We start from the raw sequence: 20,133 nt of genomic DNA on the forward strand, positions 1-20,133 counted from the left end.
TTAGTCTATGGAGTAATAGTAGCTACCTACTTTGCTTATTTTCTCATCATGAGAGTCTGTAAAATGCACTTACTCCGTCTGAGTACCTTATGTACAGTTTGAACCTGCCCTGACATCAGTCCAACGCCCCGAATCCTGCACATCGCTGACCGAAAACAGTTACACCTAGCAGTATCGTGTGTCAGCACGTAAACCTAGGAAAGACACGTTGGAGGCCAACAGGCTTAAAAGGCGACTTTGCCTGCTCTCCCAGCCAACTGTCCCTCTTCAAGTTCATCCAACGTAAAGTACCTAGCCCAATCTCTAACTCTTGAAGCATGAAACCCCAAGCTATCCTTTCGGCGCTGGCGGGAAGTTATGAGCTGCTCAATATCACCAGAAACAGAGCCAACGACAGCGTTGAGATACCAACCGCCCGAAGCCCATATGCCTTCACTGGTCTGCTCATATACACAAGCAGCGGCTACATGTCCGCGCACATGACATCGTTCAATGTCTCCAACCTTCCCGACGACGGAGCAAACATGGTCTGGCCCCCTCGAAATACCACAGATCTTGACGACGCGTGGGCCGTTGTCGCCAAAACTACGCTTGCATATGCTGGCACCTTGTCGATTAATCCAGAGGATCCGTCCACCGAAGAGTCCGGAGCTGTCCTGCATGGCCCGCTTCATGTCACAAACATGCCCGCATGGGTCGGTGCGACTCAAACGGAATTAAAGGGTGGTGAAGCACAAAGGCCAAAACGGGTGCACATTCTTGAGACTCAGCGCACCTGTGAACGCAGACGCTACGGTTGAGGATACGCTTTGGTGGAGAAAACTAGACTGATGGTGTTGGGGCTTAACGTGACTGCTTATTCGCCATTGAAACAGTACTCCAGGACAAGATGTACCTAGCTTTTGATCATTCTTCAAAGGTAATAATTGATGCTGTTGTTTGAGTGGCAGACAAACTAACGCAAGCAATTCAAGCATCTGTTCTCCGCCAGCTGCTTTTCTGCATGTAATCTCTTCCACCGCCGTGTACCTCTCTCGCCTTGTGGTCAATCTGGCTACCCCCTCCAGATGACTGGCTTTGGCCATGCTGGTTAGGGCCTCTCCCATCTCGAGCTATGGAGAGACGAACGACCACTCCATTCATTGCCGTGCCGCTCAGCTCCTTGACAGCACGGTCAACTTCCTCGCGGGAGCCAAGGTCAACATAACAGTGATGGTGGTTCCCAGGCGTAGATCGGAGCGAGTATGGAACCACGCACTTGTCGATGGCGACGCTAAAACGTGCGGTCAATCCATCTGGACATGTTTGAAGATGACATGCTTGGGAGCATGGACTTACACGTCGAAGCCCGAAAAAAAGCTGCGAATCTCAGGGTCGTTGTGTTCCTGGTCAATCATTTTGTCGAGGCCATCGATGCGGATGCGGGTGCTGTCCTTGTTGGAGTAACTTTGCAGACGATTCAGGGCAGCATACGGCCCTTGCTGGTCTTCTGTTTGCTCTCTTGGGGAATTCCAACCCCGAAATCCCGCGCCATCCTTCCGTTCTGAGGCGCCGTCGGCACCTTTCCAATCACCCCATCTCTGGAACACAGGTCGAAATTCAGCGGAGCTCTGGTCTCCACGCGATGATCTCCCATGTCCCTTGGGTACACAGGGGCCCAGCTTGACGACCCTCCCGAGGATTGATTGGCCCGCAAGCGCCTCCAAAGCGTAGGCAGCCTCTTGGTGTGATGGAAAGTCGACGAAACAGTACCCTCGGTTTCGACCACTGATAGGATCGATCGAAATATGGATTTTCTGAAAGCTGTTGAGGTTGGCCCCGACGAGCAATTCCTCCACATCTGCCGGTTTGGCAAAATAGTCCAAACTACCAACATAAATCCGATTGAAGTCAGTGGGGACGGCAGTGTTCAGCTCTTAATCATCGTGACGCCTCACCATCTTTAAGTTAATGGCTATTGTCGAGTACTGTCTATGCGCAAGAGCAAGAAGATTTTACTGCTGGAGGTGGCGCGAAAGCCCTCCCACAATTTTAGGTTAAACCGCACGTCAGAGTGGGTCAACAATGCATTGGCGGGCAAGCTTGAATGAGGTACCAACCCTACCTTAGTACCTTAGGGAAGAACGTCCAAGAGAGACAGACAGTCAAAGTGAACCAATGCGAGACAAGGCCTTGATGTTTGTTCTGAGTATAAAGTTCAATCACATGTCACAGCAGATCACTGTCACACTGACAGCGCCGAACACAGCTTCTCATCACATGGGAAGCTCTGCGCCTTCTCTGTAGTTGGGCATACTGTTGTGTGTCCACGTTGCTGCCAGCTTTTTGTAAAGGTAGAGGCTGTATTCGAATCATATAGGTACTCATACTAGATGCCTAGACCGTCAAACTGGTCTCCTCATCAATAACAATGCCAAACTGTTTCACCGCAGTTGAGTAACTCTCACGAACCGCTTCGCTGGCATAGATCCTCATCTCCTTTTCGTAACGCTCTGTGACCCCTGCCTTGTATCCGCCAGCTTCACGCAAGAGACGACCAATTAGTGCAGAGTCTCTTACAACAGTGTTGGCACCGATGCCACCAGCTGGAGTCATGGAATGAACAGAGTCACCAATGACGGTGACGCGTGGTTGGTTTGGCCAGTCAGGAACACCTGAGGGTGTTGAACAGGTGATCTTCCAAAATGCGGTCTCAGACTCGTTCATGTCTTCGAATAGCGGTCTAAAGCGAGGGTGCCACTTCTGTGTCAGAGATTTGGCGATGTCTGCTGCCGTCCTGCCCACGATGGTGTAGTCATCATTTGGAGCCCGAATTACGCCGGGGTGACCACCCATAGTCCAGCCGAAAGAGACGCTTGGATCATCCATCTCTTCAGGGCGGACGTTCGTAATGACGAAAACAGACCCTTCTGGGCGTGTATCGTCCAGCAACCGAAAGACTCCCTCGCCGAGGCCTTTGAAGGATGCGCTCGGCGTCTGCCCGTGAGTCCCTCTCGCGCCTGTGTCATAGACCTTCAGCTTCCCTTCTGAAAGTTGCTTGGAAACCTTGGAGTAAATCCCTTCTCCGCCAACTAACAAGGGGCCTTCGACAGACCTAGTCCCATCCGCAAAGATGGCTTGTACCCCGTCTTCAGTGACTTCATAGCCCATCACATGCTTTCCCCACTCAATGTTGTCCTCGCAACCTTGGGCAAATATTTTTCGCATGTCACTCCTGGAAATCCCAATCGTTTTGCCTCCTCCCTGTCGCGATACTAGCGCCGGTGGGACCAAGTGATGCTCGATCTGCTCTCCGGTCACGGCGTTAAACGATGCAAATCCGAGCCCGCCCGTCTTGCCACAGGTGTCCCAGAATCACTGCCAAGTCTCGGGATCCAAGACGGCCTGGATGGCATTCAAGCCTTCAGAAGATAAGCGAAGCCGGTAACCCTGAGCACGAAAAACAAATGAAGCATCTCGTTCAAAGACCCTGTAGGGAATACCGGAGAGCCTCAGCGACTGTGCTAATAAGAGGGAGGCGATGCCCGCACCAGCGATAAGGATGGGTTTTCTGTCGGTCATTGTTGGCGGTGCACCTTTGTTTCAAGGATGCAGGTGCCTATGGAAGAGAGCCGATATTCGAGAGTCTGGGAGCAGGCATGCTCTTGTGATCAAATCACGCCCCGAGCATTTGTTGGAGTCATCTACATGTCGGTGAGCCCCTCTACTTGCTGCATGCCATTATTAATGTGTTAATAAATTCAGGCATGGGCTGACAAATCGCGGCAATCGCGTAATGACCATTGCTGGTACACGATAAGCCTGAGATTGGACGAATGTACCTTCTTGTGGCTTTTGCACTTGACCTCTTCGACACTTTATGAAAATAAAGGAATATAGAATAAGATTGAATAGTAAAAACCCCAAAACATACTTCAATCCTAGCCTGGCAGAATGCTCTTTTCCACCGAATTGTAGTGGCTGGTCCGTGTTCATAACCCTCATGGATTTATCTTCCAAGTCAAGGTATCAGATTAAAAGCCAGCAAAGAGAAAAGAGACTGGGCCGGGTATCCACTTACACCCGACGCCCTGACGCTTTCCCTCTTTCAACCACACGGCAGAACTTTTGACCGACGGCATTTGCAAGGGCCTTGTGGTGGGATTAGTTCGGGGCTCACAAGAAGCTTCGTCATCTTGATCAACAGAACTCGCCCGGCCACATTCCTTCGTTTTGCCAATTCGCCCACACCATACTCGCAACCACCAAACTGCACGCAACGATAACTCACCATGTCTACTAGAGCCCTTGTTGTCGGCGGTACGAACGGTATCGGATATGCCATGGCATGCCGAATCGCCATCGACAACCCGTCATCCACCGTGATCATCAGCGGTCGCAATAAGCCAGCCATGATTCCTCACCCCAACATCGAGTTCCTTGCTGTTGACGCCTCATCCATGCTTCAAATCAAGCAGTACACAGACAAAATCATAACTTCCCACAGGGCCCAGAAGCTCGATTTTCTCATCATGACGCAGGGTATTTTCACCATGGCCGGCCGTACAGAAACCACCGAGGGCATCGACAACAAGATGGCTCTCCACTATTATGGCAAACAACTTCTCATCAGAGAACTTCTCCCAGTGCTGAAAGATAATGCCAGGGTGATAATTGTTCTGGATGGCAAAAACGGTGCCCCAGTGAAGCTGGACTGGAACGATCTGGATTTGAAAAGGACTTACAGCTTGCCCAGTGCTGCCTACCACTGCATCTCGATGAATGATTCCATGATCCAGTTCCACGCCGCACAGCAACAGCAGAACGGAAACTCAAAAAGGCACTTTGTTCATGCCTACCCCGGCGTGGTGGCGTCCAACATCATGGTGGGCCTGCCTTGGTATCTGCGCGGGCCATCTCAGATCCTGATGAAGATAGCAGCGGTGTCAACAGACACATGTGCTGAGTATTTGTTGCAAGGAGTATCTGAGGTCACCCAGAAGGCCGAGAAGGAGGGAAGGTTTTGGAGCAATATTGATCAGAAAGGGCGAGCGGTACCAGACAAGGCAATCTGGACTGAGGAGCAGCTCAAGTCAGTATCTGACCACACCTGGACATTGATTGACAGTGCACTCAAGTGTACTGCCTGAGCTATTCTCACGTGGCAGATTTGGGAAGATTTCATCAGTGCCTATAGACCTTTCCTTGATATCATTATCTACCTAGTCAAGATTTCTGAAAGTCTGATTCATCGCTGAATAAGAATGGCCGCTTCAGTTCCATCGTCCGGCTTCTTTGTTTCCAGTGTATGTTTGAGCCAGCATTGGGGACCATCGTTGAAGACGACACCCACACAGCCTGTTTTGTCGGCGCAAACCTTGATGCAGTCTGTCAAGCTCGCTACTATCTTGTCTTTTACCAATCCAAACCCGGGATTGGTGTCCCCGAAAGCATAATTGACGTCGCAAAGTCGTTGGAACCTGAGCTCACCACGCGAGGGCGAAGAGACATCAAGGTTGAGCCGGTCCACACCAGGGCACTCCATCGTGACAGGACCGCTCGGGGAGTCCACTGTTCTAGCCGGCACTGAAGGGGTAGGCGTGGTCGTGGTTGTTGCTAATGTCGGTGTTGGTGTTGGTGTCAAGTCCGGCCCAGTTGTAGTCTCTGGAGCAATAGCTGGTGACGTCGGCGATGATAGTGCCGTGTTGGAACTGCCTGTGACCGTCGCATTGGTACTCACTGCGTCTTCATGCGATACGCTAAAGAGGGTGGATAGATCAGCGGCTGGAAAAGGACATTCTAGTGTCTCTCATGGGTAAAGCGTCGTCCATTGACTCACCTGGTGTTGCCTGCCGTTTTGATGGCTCCGGTTGTCATGGCTCCTAGAAGACCAGCAAGAATGGCGATTATCATGAGGGCTACGAGAGCCACCCATGTAACCGGCTTTTTCCAAAAAGGCCGACCAGGCTTTTCAGGTATTCCCGATTCATATCCTGCCAGCTCGTGTGGATATGCTGGTGGCATCTGACTCGGTACTATAGACGGCCGGTGATAGACCGGCTCATGTTTCGCGAGGACCTCGGGGAACAGTGTATGTGGGTTGTCGTGTGGAATGAGGCCATCGTTGTATGGCATGATCGGCGGAATCGCTTGACGTGGCGGTGTGTAGTTGCTGGCCATCTTCCCCTATGGCTCCGGTCTCAAGCAAACAGCTCTGGAGTTCGCCGCTGGAAACCAGACAGCGGGAAGAGAATGGTTTTAGAGAAGGGTCTCTTTTGATTGCGACTGCTGTGCCTCCTCCCGGCGTTGATGCGAAGATCATACTAAGGCGACATGGTTACATTTTGTGCATTGTTGGTTCTCTTTCAGCGAATGGTGAACCGCACGGCCCCCAACAGCGGGCCATGCCTGAAGATTGGTTTCGCCGTCATGTTGTCTGAATAAAGCAGGTGAGAACATTGGACTTGTTGGACATTAGCTGACAACTGGCTGCAACCGTTGGAGAGTCGTGCATCTAGGGTATCTACCTCAGTCAGCAAGGCATAACTAATGTGACAAGGGCTGGTTTTGCCGTGTGACAACTAAAGGAAAGTGGTTAAGAATATACAAGTATCTTTCTCAGACAAAAGATGGGGGACGACATACCTCCCAGCTATCAGAAGCACCTGTTTCATATTACCGCCCAGTTACCCACCTATCTTTGCCGCGATGCCGCGTCCAGGACTGTGAGAACGTCCTAGATTAACCGAAGCCGCCAGGAATAAAGCAACGGAACATAGCGGGAACATAATCGAGCGTTACAGGGCACTATTGAATTGAATGTCAATACCAGGGTAGCATCTGTTTATTGTAATACAGAGTCTCGACTTCCAGCGTTCCTTTATCCGGTCTGAATCACCCCTTCCCCTCCACAGCCACCCCTTTAGATGTTCAGTGTCGTTAATTTCACCCAAGTTGCCGCCAGTCAACTATCTTACTTAGACACAGATACCGCCGCAATCGGCACCGCCGTTGCCAGGATCGCAGTCATCGCGCGGATCATCGATACAGACTCTGTCACCCTTGCACCGGAAGCCAGCAAAGCCTCCGCAAAACTCGCCAGGGTCAACGCAGATTCCCGGTTTGTCACAAGCCATACCGCATCCCTCCACGTAAGGATTGTCCACGCAAATCCGACCTTTGGGGCAGGTGGCAGGGTTCACGCGGAAGCCACCGCAAGACTGAAATGTCGGTGTTGGTTTCGGTGTTGTTGTTGTTGTTGTTGTGGTTGTTGTTGTTGTTGTTGTTGTAGTGCGCAAAGCCCGTGAGGTGACAAGCGTTGTCCGTATGGGAAGGGGAACATGTAGAGGAAGTCGAACACAGATTCCCTCGCCGGTGGGCGATCGCTCAAGTCTCTGACAGATCCATCCTGTCGGGCATCGTTTTAATTCAAGGCCGCAGGGGCGGACAAGACTCTCAGAAGAGACGACCAGGCTAAGAGCAAAGGTGATGATGGCAGTAGAAAGATGCATTGTGTTTATCACAGGCCGTTGGCGAAGAGGTCGAGATGACGGAATCAGGGGGCAAGGTGAGGAAATTGGTCTCGAATTAATACTTGGGGACGATAGATACCTATGAATCAAGTCTCGGTGACAGTGTAAGCTGAGCACACGTCGCCAGACCCACAGCAGTCGAGAGAAGGTGTGGTACGTTGAACAGAAAGAGGAACCTTCTCGGATGCTATTTCCAAACTTGGCTTCATAATCTCGGCTGAAGTCTAAGCCTGCATCCTTGCCTGTAGTGATTTTCATTCCATTTGTGCTACATACAATGGCCAAGCCGGGGTTGTCTGGCCGTGGGTTAGACAGGCGCTCTTGGTTCCGTGGGCTTGTTCGCTACCACGCTTAACTGGCGATTATCCTATTTTTAGGGACTCGAGTGACAGTTGACGTTCACATTACAAAGGACACCTAAATATGGCACCATGGTCCTCGAAATCAGGTAACGACTGCGAACACAGATGGTAGTAATCCAGGCAATTGGTTCTCTATGAGACTCCTTACCCGGGACTCAAGACATGTCAGTGCAAGACAAGCTCCCGACAGACCCGTGGAATGGAATTGCATTCCCTTCTTTCCCGTGGCCAGGAGACTTATCCTCTTTCCCATGTGTGCTTGGGGCAACTTACATGGTAGTCGGGAGCGGCACATCCTTGGCTCCGCTTACCATCTGTGGAACAAGCAACGGATGAATTTATCAATCGTGCATTACAAGAGGCAGGTAACTCGAGGTAACCGGTGATACAGTACATAAGGCGCTGTTGGAGCCGTCAGCAGCTTTTTGTTCTCGACCTCATAAGCGGGCTGAAAAGGGGGCCCCTTTTGGGCACTTGCTGTTTACCGACTCTAGTTCCCGACTTATCAGAACAATTTCTGGTTCATTCTTGCGAAACTCGCAGTTCCCACACCTGCACACCACTTTCCGCAAGTCAACGGCAATGTCCACCAAAAACAGGCCCTCCTTGCCGCAGATAGTGGTCGGTAGTGGGGTCGGTTTCGCTTCGTTTGTTCCAGAATCGTTCTGCGCCGCCCCGCATTGCGTCATTTAAACCTCTGGAAGTGAGTGACGCCTTCATTTTCTCGGTGGGAAAAAAAATAACATTTGTTATGATCATCAGCCATCGCTTCAGCAAGATACAACGTTGAACCTTAGCACACTGAAAAGGATCAAACAACAACCAGCAACCGGCTCAACCATGAGTTCCCAGCCCCTCAAGATCGGGTTTGTTCCCGAACATTTCTCGACGCCCATTTACTTTGCCCACAAGCACTTTGGACTCGATGCCGAGCTGATCCCCTTTCCCTCGGGGACCGGACACATGATCACGGCGATCCGGGCCGGAGAGATCGATGTGGCCATCGGTCTGACGGAAGGATGGATTGCTGGATTGGGCAAGACAGAACAGACTGAGGAGAATGACGGCGGGTATAGACTCGTTGGAACATTTGTGGAAACGCCGCTTTGTAAGTGCATCCAGCTGCTGTATTGTTGCGGGGGCTGTGACAAAGATTAACCACTCGAATTCACTACCAAAAGGCTGGGCCATCTCAACAGGAAACCAGCGTCCTGAGATCCAATCCGTCGACTCGCTCAAAGGTGGCAAAATTGGCGTCTCCCGTATCGGCTCTGGCAGTTATGTCATGGGCTATGTTCTAGCGGATCAGCGTGCATGGCTCGTCCCAACCACGGGGGTGGGCACGTCGGCCGAGTCTGCGTCCCCTTACTCGGATTTTGTGGTGTTCAACACGTTTGAGAATCTCCGGAAAGCAGTGAACGACGGGACTGCGGATTTCTTCATGTGGGAGCATTTTACTTCCAAAAAGTATTACGATAATGGAGAGATTAGACGTGTGGGGGAGATCTACACTCCCTGGTCAAGCTGGAAGATTGTGGCTTCCACCAAGTTGGTGAAGGGCACCGCGTTGGATGGCAGGGTGGATGATCTGCTGGAGAAGCTGAACAAGGGCATCCGGCATTTCAATGAGAATCCAGAGGAAGCAGTCGAGTACATCAGCACGAACTTGGACTACTCGGAAGAAGATGCTAGAGAATGGCTCAAGACAGTCAAGTTCCCGGAGAGAACACAGGGGGTTGACTTGAACGTGGTCAGGAGTACGATCGACATCCTGAACAAGGCCGGAGTCTTGACCCAAGGGAAAGGGATTCAGGCCGGAGATATGATTGTCAAACAACGATAGGCACTGGGTATTGTGGGTTCTTGATCTGTTTCAGCGAGTTTTGTTTAGAAATTTTCTTAGACTAGGGCCTTGCGGCATTGACCTTGCATTTGTTCCACTTTTGATAGGCTCTTGCAATTGTCAGACTGGAGCTTGTTCTATTGTGTTCTGGCACTCTAGATACATGGCATCGTTACCATATCCTCTCAATTTTGCTGACATATCTGCGTCATCCATCCCAGGCTCGAACCCAAATCGTCTCCAAAAGGCCAATGTGCCGTACACTGAGATAAGACAGGTAGTGCGGTAGTTGCGCGCAACGTCGAAAACCTTCTTGATACCTTCGGCAGCTAATCCACGTCCCTGGAATGAAGGGAGAATGGCGAGGTCGTGAATGTAATAGTGGTCGGCAGTCGGGGGTATCTCAACGAGGAGGGTATCCAGAGCGGGAGGGCAGTGTCGTGGAATGGGATGAGATATGATATAGCCGCAAATCTCCTGCCTTGATTCCAGAACGAAGCATCCCTCAGGGAAGAGTTCTACCCGCTCTGCGAAAACAGAGGCACCTTCAGGGAGACCGGGGTGGATCTCTTCAGCAACAAGCATGACAGCCGAGAGATCGTGGTTGTACATGGGGCGCCATGAGGCCGTTGGGTGCATTTTGGCGTTTAAAGTTGTTTCATGCCAAATCAAGAGGATTACAAGATGGTGATCAGTCACAAAAATGATAAGTGAGGTAAATCTCCAATGGCAGCTACGGTTTGAATGAGTCATGGCATTGACCCACTGCTGCTTGGTCTCCCTGGCTGTGGAGCTACCTGGTGGCTTTCAAAGGCTCATGTTTCTGCCTTCTCTGGCGCGATACTGCTCACAAACTGTAGGATTGCTTATTTTACCCCCAAGACTGTTAAATGATTCCTACTTGCGGAGGCAGATATGTCCTTCTAGTAGACGCCGGTGGAGCTGAACATATCTCACGCAACCTACCTCGTCGTAGATAGGTATGCAGGTAACCCTGAGGAAACGGGCAGACAATGATCCAGGAGAAGCATGATGGCCGGGTCATTGTGAAATGCCAATTCTTCCTTGATGCGGCCGCTGTGATACAAGGTAGGTAGGTTAATGCCGAATGTCGGTATCTTGGCCACCCCGCGCAATAGACATTTACCCACGGCAGAGTCCATATTGCCTCGAAGCCTCTCGGGTTATAGATCACCCTGGCCAGTGTAAGAACGACCTTCAAACATACCTATCTAGATCAACCTCGTCCCAGAAAATCGATGTTATACCATCGACGCAGTTTATCACCATGAAGCCTCAAGTCGTTCTCTTTCTCGCCTCTCTTCTTGCAGCAGGGCAGGCAGCAAGACCCTGTCCGGCATCTCCTGCTCCAACTTCCTGGCAGATTTCCGAATGGACCTACGATGCGCCCGATCGATCTCTACCAGGACGGGCAGGGACCGACTCGGTGATTGGTCTCTATCTCTCCACGGGCGGCACAACGTACAGCTGCTTCGGAATGTGGCCCGAGGAATGGAAAGGGTTTACTCAGGACAATTCCGCTTTGCTCTGGAGCAGTTGCGTGAACATTTTTGGCAGGCCAATCGATGACACGGTTAGTTTTGCGATGGACTGGGAGAAAAGGATTTTGTATGCGAGCCATACTTTCAGTTGTGAGAACGAAGAGTATGTATAGCCGCGCAGACTAACAAGGGGGCTAAGTGTCATTGCTGATATATTCTTGTCGGACGCGAACAGGGTGTCTGGATTGGCCACCGCATCCATCGTCTTGCCTACTTCATGCGATAACACGGGCTCGGGGGGCAACCCAACGCGGTGTTTGACGACGTCGAGGCAGATCAACTTCAACACAACGCTGCAGGCGCGAGGACAAAGCCCTTGTTCTTCAGCACCCGCATCAGGGAGATATCTGGAATCTTGGGAGATCAGAAACCATACTAGTCTGTACGAGTCCACGCCAGAAACCGAGGGCAACTTGTTTGTTGCTGTCAATACAGCCACAAACGAGATATTTGAGTGCGCCAGCGAGGACCCTGCCGGAAATGGTGTTTGCACTCCGGTGGGTGCGTCGGGGGGGTTGACCATCGCCTCATTTAACCTGGATCCCGTCAGGAAGCTGCTTACAATGCGCCAGGTTTGGGCTTGTGGCAGCGGAGTTGGGTGAGTGCACGCATTCCAGACAAACCCCGATGGATGAGAGGAGAGGTGACTGATGACTTGGTTGTTGATGTTAGCACGGTTGAAGCGCTTGGGGCTGCCTCTGTTCCTGCTCCCTGTTTTGAAGATGACGTTCCTATATGCGAGTCGAGCATATTCTGGGTTGGTGGAAGCAAGGCATGAGCTGTAGTTTCTAGATAGATACCTCAGCTGTATCAAAGCCCTTAACCCTGACGTGCCACTGTGTGATTGTGCCTGGCAGCTCTCACCGCCCGACCCACTCAACCCCCCGGGCATCTATGGTAGGTGGGGCTCCCCAGCATTCGCCCCACCATTTTGCCCAGCTCTCGACTTCTGTCATCAGCAACACTTTTGGCCAAACCACCAGATCCCGACCTCACCGACCACTGCCGCCCAACATCACCAGACATCCCGACCGGCGTCGATCGCCGTAACTTTCCCCCAACCATGGTTCTTCAAGATTTAGGTCGGCGCATCAATGCCGCCGTCACCGACTTGACGCGCGCCCCAAATCTCGATGAAAAGGTAGTTATCCTTTCCTTTTCCCTTTCCTTTCCTTCTCCTTAGGCCTACCCTTGCCTTTCTGCGTGTCTTAGCCGCTAACGAGTCGCACGATGCAATCACTAGGCCTTCGACTCTATGCTCAAGCAGATTTGCTCCGCCCTCCTCGAAGCAGATGTCAATGTCCGTCTCGTCGGCCGGCTCCGAAAAGACATCAAAGCCGCAGTCAACTTCAAAGACCTCCCCCCAGCAGTCAACAAGAAGCGCCTCATTCAGAAAGCCGTCTTCGACCACCTCGTCGACCTCGTCGACCCCCATGCCGAACCTTTCAAGCCAAAGAAGGGCAAGTCCAATGTCATCATGTTTGTCGGCCTTCAGGGTGCCGGCAAGACCACAACCTGCACCAAGCTTGCTCGCCATTACCAATCACGTGGCTTTCGCGCCTGCTTAGTTTGCGCCGATACTTTCCGTGCCGGTGCCTTTGATCAGCTCAAGCAAAATGCGACCAAGGCCAAGATTCCATACTACGGCAGCTTGACGGAAACCGACCCGGCCGTCGTGGCCAAGGAGGGTGTCGACAAGTTCAAGAAGGAGAGGTTCGAGGTTATCATCGTGGATACATCTGGTCGTCATAGGCAAGAAAGTGCCTTGTTTCAGGAAATGATGGACATCCAGAACGCCATCAAACCAGACGAGACTGTCATGGTGCTCGACTCGAGCATAGGGCAGCAGGCCGAGGGGCAGGCCATGGCCTTCAAGGAAGCCGCCGACTTTGGCGCCATCATCATCACAAAGACCGATGGCCATGCTGCCGGTGGTGGAGCAATCTCGGCCGTCGCCGCCACCCGCACACCCATTGTCTTTATCGGTACCGGAGAGCACATGCTGGACTTGGAGCGCTTCGTACCCAAGAACTTTATCTCCAAGCTGCTGGGCATGGGTGATATGGCTGGTCTGGTGGAGCATGTCCAGTCGCTGAAACTGGACCAGAAGGACACGATCAAGCACATTACAGAAGGCATCTTCACTGTGCGGGACTTGAGGGATCAGCTGCAGAACATCATGAAGATGGGCCCGCTATCCAAGATGGCGGGTATGATTCCCGGCATGAGCAATATCATGGCTAACATGGACGACGAAGAAGGGAGCCTGAAGCTGAAGAGGATGATCTACATCTGCGACAGCATGACGGACAAGGAGCTGGACTCGGACGGCAAGATCTTCATCGAGCAACCGACGCGCATGACAAGAGTGGCGCGGGGTTCTGGAACGACAGTCCGAGAGGTGGAGGACTTGCTGACACAGCAGAGGTTGATGGCCGGCATGGCCAAGAAGATGGGCGGCAACATGAAGAACATGCAGAGGGCACAGAATGCCATGGGTGGAGGCAACAAGGCCCAACAATTGGCTGCCATGCAGAAGCGGTTACAGAGCATGGGCGGCGCCGGCGGGGCTGGTGGTGGCATGCCCGATATGGGCAGTCTGATGAAGATGCTTGGCGGCGGGGGCGGACCCGGAGGCGGCTTTGACATGAACGCCATGATGAAGCAGATGGGCGGCATGATGGGCGGAGGAGGAGGACGGGGCGGGAGGAGGTAGTTTCGGTTTGCAAAGTCTTGAAGTCTTATACCAAAGGGAGAGGGTTTTGCATTAGTTTGGCGTCCGGGGTCTAGGGTCTGAAATGGGGCCAGCCGTGGCGGCGGCTGTTTACGATAAATACACGCACACACATACCTACAGATCACATTCAAGAAAGCCCTGACTTGTCTTGCTAGAAGCAAACGATAAACCCGGAATGATGATTTTACTAATACAGCGAATGCACCTATATACTTGCCCACTACACGCTCACGAACCTCGTCACCGTTCTGGTCTGAGAAACGGATGAGCCTCTGTGTTTAACACGTACTTGTCCAAACTGATCAAATCAGGTGGCGAAAACGTCAAATAAAAATACTTGAGTGTTTCTGCAATCCAGAAGCTCTGTCATACGCAACTTCATTAGCGGTTGACCCATTCACCAGTGGCAGAGCCGGGAACGGGGCGCACAAACCTCCATTTCATCACTCCTCTCGACATCTTCCTTGCTGGGGTCAACAGTCACGTCCTTCACGCTGGCCCCGCCTCCTGTTTCCTTTGCAAAAACCGCATTCGCAACAGCAAGAAACATGTCCCACGCCGCCGCCTCCCACTCTGGTTCCCCTGTGATGCGCCACATGTAAAACACCGACTCGATAGCCTCCGGGCGGAGGATATACCGTCTGTCTGTGGCCGAAACAAACCCCCTGGGCAAGCCTTGCTGTTTCTCGGTTGCATCCCACAGGGTTTGATTCCATTGACACGATTCAGCTGCATGAGAAGGACCTCCAGGAGGACATGGTAGCATAGTCAGCCGCTCCGGCATGAGCCCGGTAGGGAACGACTTGTACATGTGCACACAGCCCCTCGTCAGCCTTGACCCCGTCTCCAGGTACTCCGCAGTGGAAAACAAACGCCCTGCCAGGGCATAGGTTCCGCCTATGAAACATGTCAGGTGTTCCGTCTCTGGGCTGAGTTGAACGCTGTTGGTTTTGGTGTCGGGGCTGGGAAGGATGTTGGCTGTGCCCGATATCATGATGTCGTTTGCTGATGAATCAGGAATCATGGGCCGGTAGAAGAGGTTCGCAGATGCCGAGCTCAGAAAGTTGTGTGAGAGCGAAACAAGAGATGGCGCGGCATTGTTGAGAAGTTGGGATAGCTTGGGAAGGTACTCGTACATGGAGTCGGCACCACCTCCCAAGGTAAACCTTGTACCGCTGATGACGTCCGGCTTGGGGCCCCAAAGTGAGATGTACATGGGGAATAGGCCAGGAAGCAGGGTCTGGTTCTGACTGACACTGAACAGGGCGTTGAGGCGGGCTATGGCGGAGTAGTACTTTGGGTCCCCTGTGAGCTGAGACAGGTGGGTGAGTTCCAAACTCAGTGTTCCGGGGGAGGCCGAGACGACCTGCGGTTCAATCATCTGGCCCTCCCCTGATTTGATAGCCAGCAGGTTGATGTTGTCGACCGGCATGCGTGTCGGTGTGTCAAAGCCGGCATGGATGAGGTCACCGAGCTCGATCGCCTTTTGCAAAAGGACGTCCCGCTTGCTGAGGTCATACGCGGCCAGCAGGCCACCGAGGTATCGGATGTTGGTCTCAAAAATGTTGATCATCGGGCTGGACGAGTTTGCGAAGTCGATTTCGGCCACGGCGGCAACGGCTTCGTCAAACTCTTCCCTCAGACCCATGATCCAAAGAGTGTCGAGAGAGTCGACGAGAGTGGCCGCCCAGCCGGAGAACTGGTCTTTGCCAGTGGCGGAGAGCGGAAGGAGGGCATCTTTCTTCCAAGCATACTTGCGATAGGCTGACCAGGACTGTATGGTGAGGTCCCGGACCGCTCGCCTTCTCGCATCTCGCCTCTTCCGGTCATGACCCGACTCTCTCTTGAATCGATGTTGAATCGGCGGGTGAGCTATACCTGGCTCTGTGGCGGGAAGCTGTGTGGGAGACTGTGTGTTTGGATAGCGGGGCTTCAACTTGCTCCACTCGATGCTACTTTTAACGGCTGCATATGGGTATAGTGCTTGGCCTGTGTTCATGTGTCTTTCGAGGCGTACAGATTCGGGGACTACAGGGAACGCACGCTCAAAACCACCGACGATGTAAAAGACCACAAGACTTAGCGTAAAGGCAACGAGCAGCCGCTCGCTCCTCTTGCCTATCCAGGATATTGTGGCATTGGGTCGAGGCAACGTTCGCAAGCGACTGGTCCCTTGAGGCTTGTCTTTGAACATTGCGTCAGCATGAGATTGACGGACTGCGGTAGTTACGATGTTGTAGGGTTAAGCAAGACCCGTCGAAGTGAACAGCGTGGACGCAAAAAAAGCTGGGTGCAGACTCAGCTAGCTGATCTGGAATGGTGGCTTTTGCCAAGGACTTGGGGTGCATTATCTCCGGGTCAATTAATTCGAGCAGGTGAATGCATCTCAGCCACCGGGTATATCGGTGCCGAGAATGGTTGGGCTCTACTGGCAAGGCATGGACTTCAGCGCCTTAGGTAGAGCCAAATGGGAGTCTTGCTGTGCTGATGGTATGGTTTCAGAACATGTAAATGGATATATATACAGATCTATGTATTGGACGGCACGAGCTTCCACACGCCACACCTAACTTGGACGCCGACATCACCCTCTTCTCAGCATGTTCATGAGTACGTTGGCAAACAATCGTGGCAGAACTCGCGAATGAAGAAAGGATGAAGGAACCAAAATTCCGACTTGTAAGACCCTTGTTTTATTTTACGAGAATTCATATGCAGTTAGGCAAATGCCATGCGAAAGTGCGTTGATAAGTAAATAGACTAAAAAGAGAAATGCAGAATGGAATTTAAAAAGACCCTTTTGACGATAGTCGAGGCTTTTAAACCACGCCGAAAGACCCCTTATATAAGGCACATGACTGAAAAAGCAATCACCCTCGTAGTTTCTACAAGAATGAGCGAGCAAGCAGCATGATGTTATTTCCGAGGTTCAATACATCAGACATACATGGGCAACTATCAGGTACTTCGGATAAAGAATGGATTCTTCGGTTCTTGACTACCTGTACCTAAAAGTCAAGGGCTTCTAGCCCCTAACGAGACCCAGGGCGGGTACTATCCTCTACTAATTAGGAGTCAAGACATAAATCTCGCCCTCGGCGCTGTTATCGCTTCCCACAAACAACCCTCTGCCCGCCGGATCCCAAGCAGCGGCTGTCAAGCGGAAGCAGTTGCTCATGGTTAGCCCATTGGCAGTGCAGCTTCCTGGGTTTGGTGCCGAGAAAATGTCCTTGTATCCCGTCATGCTGTCGGCTGGGGCAACAGGTTCGTACGTTCCATTGGCCAACTTTGTGAAGGGAATCTGGACAACCTTGAAGCCTGTGGCAGGCTGTCGATTCCAGCTCCCGTGGAACGTGACATACATATTCTTTGCATCGAAATCAAATGTGTTGGCAATGGGGGCCGAGTGCGCTTGGAAGGTCAGCCGGGGTGGCACTGCTCGACCGTTGCAGGTCGCATCGTTATAGGACGAGTTTGGTGAGACTACAAAGTGGGAGCCAGTCTTGAGATTGGAGTTGGGGAAGTTGGCCGGGTTCCAGACAGAAAAGCAGGTCGGATATCCATACCAAGCATTTCGAACGGTAAGGGGGTCGCCGACTGCCACCATGTTAGTCAATGAACATAGATGGGTACGGTAGGTCACGACATGACTAACGGTTATTGAGCTTCTCGGCCGGGTTATCGATGTGAATATCGCGGCGCTGCCCATTTTCAGTTCGGGCAAAGTCCTAGAGCTGTTAGTACGGAATGTAAAGGCGAAAGATGGAAAGTACATACGTCGCCGCTGTTCTCGACACCCCAGAACACGCCATTGGGATCGGCTGTGAAGCCAATCTCATTCCTGAGACCATATCCATACACCTCCCCTTCGGTATTGTAGTTGAAGCCGTTGCTAGGTGCCTTGCTGGCGTCAAAGATTTTGATGATGGCCCTGCCAGTGCCAGGCTGCTGAGATGCCATGTCAAAGTTGGAGTTTGACCCAACTTGCAGCAACACGAGATTGGGCTGCTGGGGGACTACGGCAACCGTTCTCGATGAATGGATGCCGGTTGACATGCCCCTGACGATGGTCTTTTGGTTGCTGATCTTGCGGGTAAGGGAGTCGTAGGCCCAGCTCCACAGCGTTGTCTCACTGCTGGCATAGAGTGTCTTGCCGTCTGGAGTGATGGAAAGGCCGTGGTTGATTTGGTTGCCAGATATAAGCATGGTGGTGCTATTGATGCACCCGTTATCTCCAAATGTGTGCACAGAGATGCCACGCGTGTTTTGTGAAACCAACATGTTGCCCTCGGTGTCCCACACGATGGTGCGCACTTGCTTGAGACCACCGGCAATCTTCATGGCGGACCATCCTGATTCCAACTTGTATTGGTAGCGGAAGTTGGCAACACCACTGCAGCTGGCAGGTTTTGGTAGCTGTCTGACAGCGGCCTCAGTGCCTTTATGATGTTGTTAGAATTCAAACGGGAAGACAAAGGCACAAAAAGCAAACTAACCGCTTGCCAAAGCTGCCGCCGCAGTGACAATCTTGAACAGATGCATCCTTTGCAATGAATCAAGTGGATATCTATCACGTAATTTGCAGGTTTGAAATGACAGTGACGCTGGATGGGAGCAAAAGACAGCCTGATACCATGCCGAGAAAAGGGACAACAACGAGGTCAAATACTAGAACCGGGGGACGTTCCACGGGTTGGTTGGTGCATTATGCTCATTGCTATAATATCTAATGAAGTCGTGAGCGAAGATCGCATCCTGATTGTAGTAGGAGTCGGGGTGTGATGCTGCGGAATAGAGTGAAGTTGATAGCCTGTTCGGCAGATTGGCTTCCGATAAGTGATGTCTCCGCGAGCAAGGGCTCAGCGGCAGTGGATAGAATGATGCAAGCACGGTGCCTGGAGGAGATGATTGGTTGTGGGGACTTGTGAGAGATTAGGTCCGATGGATGTTCTGCCGAGGTTGGTGTTTGATGAGAGGGTTGATGACAAACTCACTGCCTCCTCCATCGGCTGATGGGTGGTTTGGTGTGCGTCTGTCTAGGTATATAAGATTCCATCTGGATTGATCCGGGAGGGCTTTTACATACCTTGGTAGATAAGACCTAGAATATATCTAGAACCGGCACTTGTCCATGACAAGCTTTTGTGTGGCGTGCCAAGGACATCTTGGCCTCTTGGTCCGTTGCATTTCTAGTGCTTGTTCTTACTTCACTTTTCCTTGGGCTCAGACCCTCCCTGCAGAACATGATGGTGAATGGCCGAGCCACAGACTGAGTGTTGAGGACGGGAACCATACCGCGGTCGGGACCGGAAGAATGGATGCCCTGGGGTCCTTGACTTCCATTCCACTAAGCAATGTCCCTGTCGGGTCCATATTTGGTCCCGATCCACCTCTGGTATTCTGCCGGGTCTTGATCACAAAGGCTGCCCCGCATCGTTCCGGTTGTTCTGTCCCTCCTTGCCCATCCCAGTCCCACAGCTTTCAGAGACCTGAACAATGTCCTCTCTTCACTTCCTCGCCATTTTGTCTCCTAAACCAGACAGGGTGGCGCGGGTGAGTACATCACAGCTCAGGCCTGTTCATAAACGAAAAACACAGAGACTAATCTTCGAGTTGCAGGTACAAGAGATAGCAGAATCTGTCTCCAACTATGTCAAAGAAAATGAGCCCGGGGTGCTGCAATACCAATGGTTCCGAACTGGGACTGAGGAGAAGCCCAAGATAGTTGTGTGGGAACAGTGAGTACCACCAGACCCACAGCAGATCCGCTTCATGGTGTGGGGGTTCGTGGACTGAAGACATCTAGATATGCCGATCAAGCTGCGGTCGATATTCACAAATCGAGTTCGAAGCTGGCGTGGTTGGTTGAGACTGAAGAGAAGGAGAGCAACATGCTGGAGCCGATTGAGGTTCTGCCACTCGAGCCATTTGCTGGGTGGGCACCTCAAAGCTAGGGTACCAAGATTGATAATTGCCCAACTTATCTGTTGCGCAGAAAGCGAACCAATCCGATGTCGCCGTCATGCCAAGACCTTCCATTCAGAGCAACCCTCCTCAAAGGTGCCATCTTGAATCGCAACAAATAAAAGTGAAAGTGATAGTTGCTCCTTCCAGGTTC

General features: G+C 51.9%; 12 protein-coding genes across 12 annotated transcripts; 5 read left to right on the forward strand and 7 right to left on the reverse strand.

The window, feature by feature from the left end:
* Positions 1–317: 317 nt before the first annotated feature.
* On the forward strand, positions 318–800 carry QC764_000760 (uncharacterized protein; the record flags this gene model as incomplete). The annotated part of the gene is made up of 1 exon (XM_062939823.1): positions 318–800. One exon carries the CDS (start codon positions 318–320, stop codon positions 798–800), a length of 483 nt encoding a protein of 160 aa, XP_062802367.1.
* Positions 801–909: 109 nt separating this feature from the next.
* Positions 910–1,940, reverse strand: QC764_000770 (uncharacterized protein; the record flags this gene model as incomplete). The annotated part of the gene is given in 3 exon segments (XM_062939827.1): positions 910–1,273; positions 1,339–1,915; positions 1,931–1,940. 3 exon segments carry the CDS (start codon positions 1,938–1,940, stop codon positions 970–972), a joined length of 891 nt encoding a protein of 296 aa, XP_062802368.1. The 3' UTR covers positions 910–969.
* A 436-nt stretch (positions 1,941–2,376) lies between these two features.
* QC764_000780 (uncharacterized protein) lies at positions 2,377–3,207 on the reverse strand (the record flags this gene model as incomplete). Its single annotated transcript, XM_062939828.1, has 1 exon — positions 2,377–3,207. The coding sequence occupies one exon, from the start codon at positions 3,205–3,207 to the stop codon at positions 2,377–2,379; it is 831 nt and encodes a 276-aa protein (XP_062802369.1).
* A 1,064-nt stretch (positions 3,208–4,271) lies between these two features.
* Positions 4,272–5,129, forward strand: QC764_000785 (uncharacterized protein; the record flags this gene model as incomplete). The annotated part of the gene is made up of 1 exon (XM_062939829.1): positions 4,272–5,129. One exon carries the CDS (start codon positions 4,272–4,274, stop codon positions 5,127–5,129), a length of 858 nt encoding a protein of 285 aa, XP_062802370.1.
* QC764_000790 (uncharacterized protein) lies at positions 4,851–6,665 on the reverse strand. Its single transcript, XM_062939830.1, has 3 exons — positions 6,625–6,665; positions 5,819–6,502; positions 4,851–5,738 (listed from the first exon to the last, which is right to left on the reverse strand). The coding sequence occupies exons 2-3, from the start codon at positions 6,157–6,159 to the stop codon at positions 5,228–5,230; spliced, it is 852 nt and encodes a 283-aa protein (XP_062802371.1). The 5' UTR covers positions 6,160–6,502; positions 6,625–6,665; the 3' UTR covers positions 4,851–5,227.
* A 291-nt stretch (positions 6,666–6,956) lies between these two features.
* On the reverse strand, positions 6,957–7,490 carry QC764_000800 (uncharacterized protein; the record flags this gene model as incomplete). The annotated part of the gene is made up of 2 exons (XM_062939831.1): positions 6,957–7,258; positions 7,280–7,490. 2 exons carry the CDS (start codon positions 7,488–7,490, stop codon positions 6,957–6,959), a joined length of 513 nt encoding a protein of 170 aa, XP_062802372.1.
* Positions 7,491–8,361: 871 nt separating this feature from the next.
* Positions 8,362–9,826, forward strand: QC764_000810 (uncharacterized protein). The gene is made up of 2 exons (XM_062939833.1): positions 8,362–8,981; positions 9,055–9,826. The coding sequence occupies exons 1-2, from the start codon at positions 8,714–8,716 to the stop codon at positions 9,714–9,716; spliced, it is 930 nt and encodes a 309-aa protein (XP_062802373.1). The 5' UTR covers positions 8,362–8,713; the 3' UTR covers positions 9,717–9,826.
* Positions 9,827–9,836: 10 nt separating this feature from the next.
* Positions 9,837–10,469, reverse strand: QC764_000820 (uncharacterized protein; the record flags this gene model as incomplete). The annotated part of the gene is made up of 1 exon (XM_062939836.1): positions 9,837–10,469. One exon carries the CDS (start codon positions 10,467–10,469, stop codon positions 9,837–9,839), a length of 633 nt encoding a protein of 210 aa, XP_062802374.1.
* A 478-nt stretch (positions 10,470–10,947) lies between these two features.
* SRP54 (Signal recognition particle) lies at positions 10,948–14,198 on the forward strand. The gene is made up of 6 exons (XM_062940161.1): positions 10,948–11,381; positions 11,454–11,876; positions 11,951–12,035; positions 12,136–12,175; positions 12,238–12,419; positions 12,522–14,198. Exons 1-6 carry the CDS (start codon positions 11,005–11,007, stop codon positions 13,992–13,994), a joined length of 2,580 nt encoding a protein of 859 aa, XP_062802375.1. The 5' UTR covers positions 10,948–11,004; the 3' UTR covers positions 13,995–14,198.
* On the reverse strand, positions 14,179–16,500 carry QC764_000840 (uncharacterized protein). The gene is made up of 2 exons (XM_062939837.1): positions 14,449–16,500; positions 14,179–14,378 (listed from the first exon to the last, which is right to left on the reverse strand). The coding sequence occupies exons 1-2, from the start codon at positions 16,207–16,209 to the stop codon at positions 14,256–14,258; spliced, it is 1,884 nt and encodes a 627-aa protein (XP_062802376.1). The 5' UTR covers positions 16,210–16,500; the 3' UTR covers positions 14,179–14,255.
* Positions 16,501–16,964: 464 nt separating this feature from the next.
* QC764_000850 (uncharacterized protein) lies at positions 16,965–20,131 on the reverse strand. The gene is made up of 4 exons (XM_062939840.1): positions 18,512–20,131; positions 17,793–18,454; positions 17,671–17,743; positions 16,965–17,612 (listed from the first exon to the last, which is right to left on the reverse strand). The coding sequence occupies exons 1-4, from the start codon at positions 18,555–18,557 to the stop codon at positions 17,080–17,082; spliced, it is 1,314 nt and encodes a 437-aa protein (XP_062802377.1). The 5' UTR covers positions 18,558–20,131; the 3' UTR covers positions 16,965–17,079.
* Positions 19,310–20,123, forward strand: QC764_000855 (uncharacterized protein). The gene is made up of 3 exons (XM_062939841.1): positions 19,310–19,568; positions 19,635–19,753; positions 19,822–20,123. The coding sequence occupies exons 1-3, from the start codon at positions 19,512–19,514 to the stop codon at positions 19,967–19,969; spliced, it is 324 nt and encodes a 107-aa protein (XP_062802378.1). The 5' UTR covers positions 19,310–19,511; the 3' UTR covers positions 19,970–20,123.
* Positions 20,132–20,133: the final 2 nt, after the last annotated feature.

This window comes from Podospora pseudoanserina, chromosome 2 (genome assembly GCF_035222485.1).
Source record: "Podospora pseudoanserina strain CBS 124.78 chromosome 2, whole genome shotgun sequence".
Lineage (NCBI taxonomy): Eukaryota > Fungi > Ascomycota > Sordariomycetes > Sordariales > Podosporaceae > Podospora > Podospora pseudoanserina.

Excerpts from the sequence above, each read along its gene's own strand:
- QC764_000855 (XM_062939841.1), top strand. The coding sequence starts at position 19,512 with ATGTCCTCTCTTCACTTCCTCGCCATTTTGTCTCCTAAACCAGACAGG. Across the intron at positions 19,569-19,634 it reads AACCAGACAGGGTGGCGCGG|GTACAAGAGATAGCAGAATC; the intron begins GTGAGTACATCA and ends TTCGAGTTGCAG. Across the intron at positions 19,754-19,821 it reads AAGATAGTTGTGTGGGAACA|ATATGCCGATCAAGCTGCGG; the intron begins GTGAGTACCACC and ends GAAGACATCTAG.
- QC764_000840 (XM_062939837.1), bottom strand. The coding sequence starts at position 16,209 with ATGTTCAAAGACAAGCCTCAAGGGACCAGTCGCTTGCGAACGTTGCCT. Across the intron at positions 14,379-14,448 it reads AGAGGAGTGATGAAATGGAG|AGCTTCTGGATTGCAGAAAC; the intron begins GTTTGTGCGCCC and ends TGCGTATGACAG.
- QC764_000810 (XM_062939833.1), top strand. The coding sequence starts at position 8,714 with ATGAGTTCCCAGCCCCTCAAGATCGGGTTTGTTCCCGAACATTTCTCG. Across the intron at positions 8,982-9,054 it reads ATTTGTGGAAACGCCGCTTT|GCTGGGCCATCTCAACAGGA; the intron begins GTAAGTGCATCC and ends CACTACCAAAAG.
- QC764_000790 (XM_062939830.1), bottom strand. The coding sequence starts at position 6,159 with ATGGCCAGCAACTACACACCGCCACGTCAAGCGATTCCGCCGATCATG. Across the intron at positions 5,739-5,818 it reads AAAACGGCAGGCAACACCAG|CGTATCGCATGAAGACGCAG; the intron begins GTGAGTCAATGG and ends CACCCTCTTTAG.
- SRP54 (XM_062940161.1), top strand. The coding sequence starts at position 11,005 with ATGAAGCCTCAAGTCGTTCTCTTTCTCGCCTCTCTTCTTGCAGCAGGG. Across the intron at positions 11,877-11,950 it reads GCTTGTGGCAGCGGAGTTGG|CACGGTTGAAGCGCTTGGGG; the intron begins GTGAGTGCACGC and ends TGTTGATGTTAG. Across the intron at positions 12,420-12,521 it reads CCCCAAATCTCGATGAAAAG|GCCTTCGACTCTATGCTCAA; the intron begins GTAGTTATCCTT and ends TGCAATCACTAG.
- QC764_000850 (XM_062939840.1), bottom strand. The coding sequence starts at position 18,557 with ATGCATCTGTTCAAGATTGTCACTGCGGCGGCAGCTTTGGCAAGCG. Across the intron at positions 18,455-18,511 it reads GGCGGCAGCTTTGGCAAGCG|GCACTGAGGCCGCTGTCAGA; the intron begins GTTAGTTTGCTT and ends AACATCATAAAG. Across the intron at positions 17,744-17,792 it reads GTGTCGAGAACAGCGGCGAC|GACTTTGCCCGAACTGAAAA; the intron begins GTATGTACTTTC and ends TAACAGCTCTAG.